The 1,860-nt window shown below is 33.3% G+C and overlaps 1 protein-coding gene across 1 annotated transcript in view; it reads left to right on the top strand.

The window, feature by feature from the left end:
- ZBBX (zinc finger, B-box domain containing) overlaps positions 1-1,860 on the top strand; it is a 114,431-nt gene that overhangs the window by 92,754 nt on the left and 19,817 nt on the right. The window contains exon 16 of the mRNA XM_012640159.1: positions 65-213. Within this exon, the coding sequence (XP_012495613.1) occupies positions 65-213 (149 nt within the window). The remainder of the gene's footprint in view (positions 1-64; positions 214-1,860) is intronic.

The raw sequence follows: 1,860 nt of genomic DNA, 5'->3' as shown, positions 1-1,860 counted from the left end.
TAAATATTGTCCAGTAAGACAAAAAATATGATAAACTGACAATATAGACTTTTTTCTTTATAAGCTTCATATTTTCTTACCATTTTTCCATTTCAAAAGACAGGGAATGGATCCCAGACCATAGCATAAGTGCACTTGCTGATAATGCAGTTGTTTGGGGCATTTTGCAGAGTGCCCAGAATCCATCATCAAATGGAAAACAGCCAAAAACAGGTAAGATTGACTCTAAGGCAGCAGTACCATGTTGGTGGCTTACTTATTTAGTAGCTTGTTTCTTAGCAGTTTACTAGGCACCTGAAAATTAGTTTTTGCAGTTATATAATTTAAACTTATTTATGTTAACTAAATGTTCTGGACTTTTCTTCCAAAACCAAAAGTCCAACTGTGCTCATTATTCCTCTCAAATGACATGAATTATAATCTTAGTTATTTTCTATAACAATGTATTAGGGAATAATATTTGTAAAATGTAGCTCAGGTTATAGTATATTTTGAACAATCCTTATGAAATACATACTCAGTTTCATTACACACTCGGAAAGCAGTGTATTTATATCAGATTTTACATACTCTTTGACTTGGTTCATATTGTGATCAGACAGAGCCACATGTGAAATGATTGACTTAGGTTAAGGTTGTTACTTATAGCTGTTGTTTAGATAGCTCAGTTCTAACTAATGCTGTATGTGTTGATCCTGCGATCTTGATTTCAGTTCATTAAATCCATTCTTTAACCAAAGTAATTGCAAGATTTTGCATGGGATAATTCTTTTGACATGTTGAATGTCCCATTGTAATATTTTTCAGATGAGTGTGTACAGACTGTATGACACCCTTAAAATCACTAGCATTTTTAGGACATTGCTGTTTCCCATTACATCTGCTGTAGTAGGTTTGCTATATGCTAAATTTCCTAGGAAGTTGCAGTAGATAACTAATGAATTAAGGCAATTCAACATACATGTGTTGAGTAAATTAGCACTATGCTAGGCCCTGGGGATAAAGTAATGCATAAGTCATGTCTCCTGATCTTAGGGAACTAACAGTTTAAGAGGAATACTTGACAAAGTGGGCTTTTTGCCTTGGTTTAAAGGCTATCTTCAAATCAGATATTTAATTACATATGATTTGTCCATATATATACAATTTATACATCTCTCTTGCCCTAAACTCTATGATTAAAACTTCTTGGCTAGCTTAGATCCTTTCCATATGTATTTATGTTGAGAATCTGTCAGATATAAAATTTTTTTAGTGGAAAAACGATCCATTTATGATACATATTTTGGCTCTATAATTAGGTACCTATTCTCACATCAAAGTCTAGAGCAGCTTCAAAAATTCTGGTTGCTTCTTTCTGAAGCAGTTAGAAGGAAATGTTGTAAGTCACTGCATATTGATGAAAACAAATTCATATGCATACTATGAGAAATTTGTTACAAATTTCTTTAGGCATATCTTTATAAATAAGTAGTAGCCAAATGCTTTTATGTATCAATTTAGGCAGATCAGCTGAAACCAATAATTTGCTATAAAAAACAACAGCACCTACCTTAGGCCAGGCACTGCCAGACACCGGTGATACAAAACACACTCTTGTTTCTATTGCCTGAGAACTTAGAGTCCAGGGCAGAGGTTTTCACGGTAGGTGTGAGCATAATCACCTGAGAAACCTATTGTAATGATGATTTCCAGATCTCACTCTTAGAGATTCTGATTCATGAAGGCTGAGGTAAGGCTCAAGAAATTGTATTAATTTTATCAACAACTCTGTTATGCTGATATAGATAGTCCAAAAATCATATTTTGAGAAAACTGTTACATATATATGTACAAGCACATAAATTATGCCATGTATAA

The sequence above is a fragment of the Propithecus coquereli genome, unplaced genomic scaffold (assembly GCF_000956105.1).
Source record: "Propithecus coquereli isolate 6110/MARCELLA unplaced genomic scaffold, Pcoq_1.0 Scaffold15, whole genome shotgun sequence".
NCBI lineage: Eukaryota > Metazoa > Chordata > Mammalia > Primates > Indriidae > Propithecus > Propithecus coquereli.
This window is presented reverse-complemented; position numbering and strand designations above follow the sequence as displayed.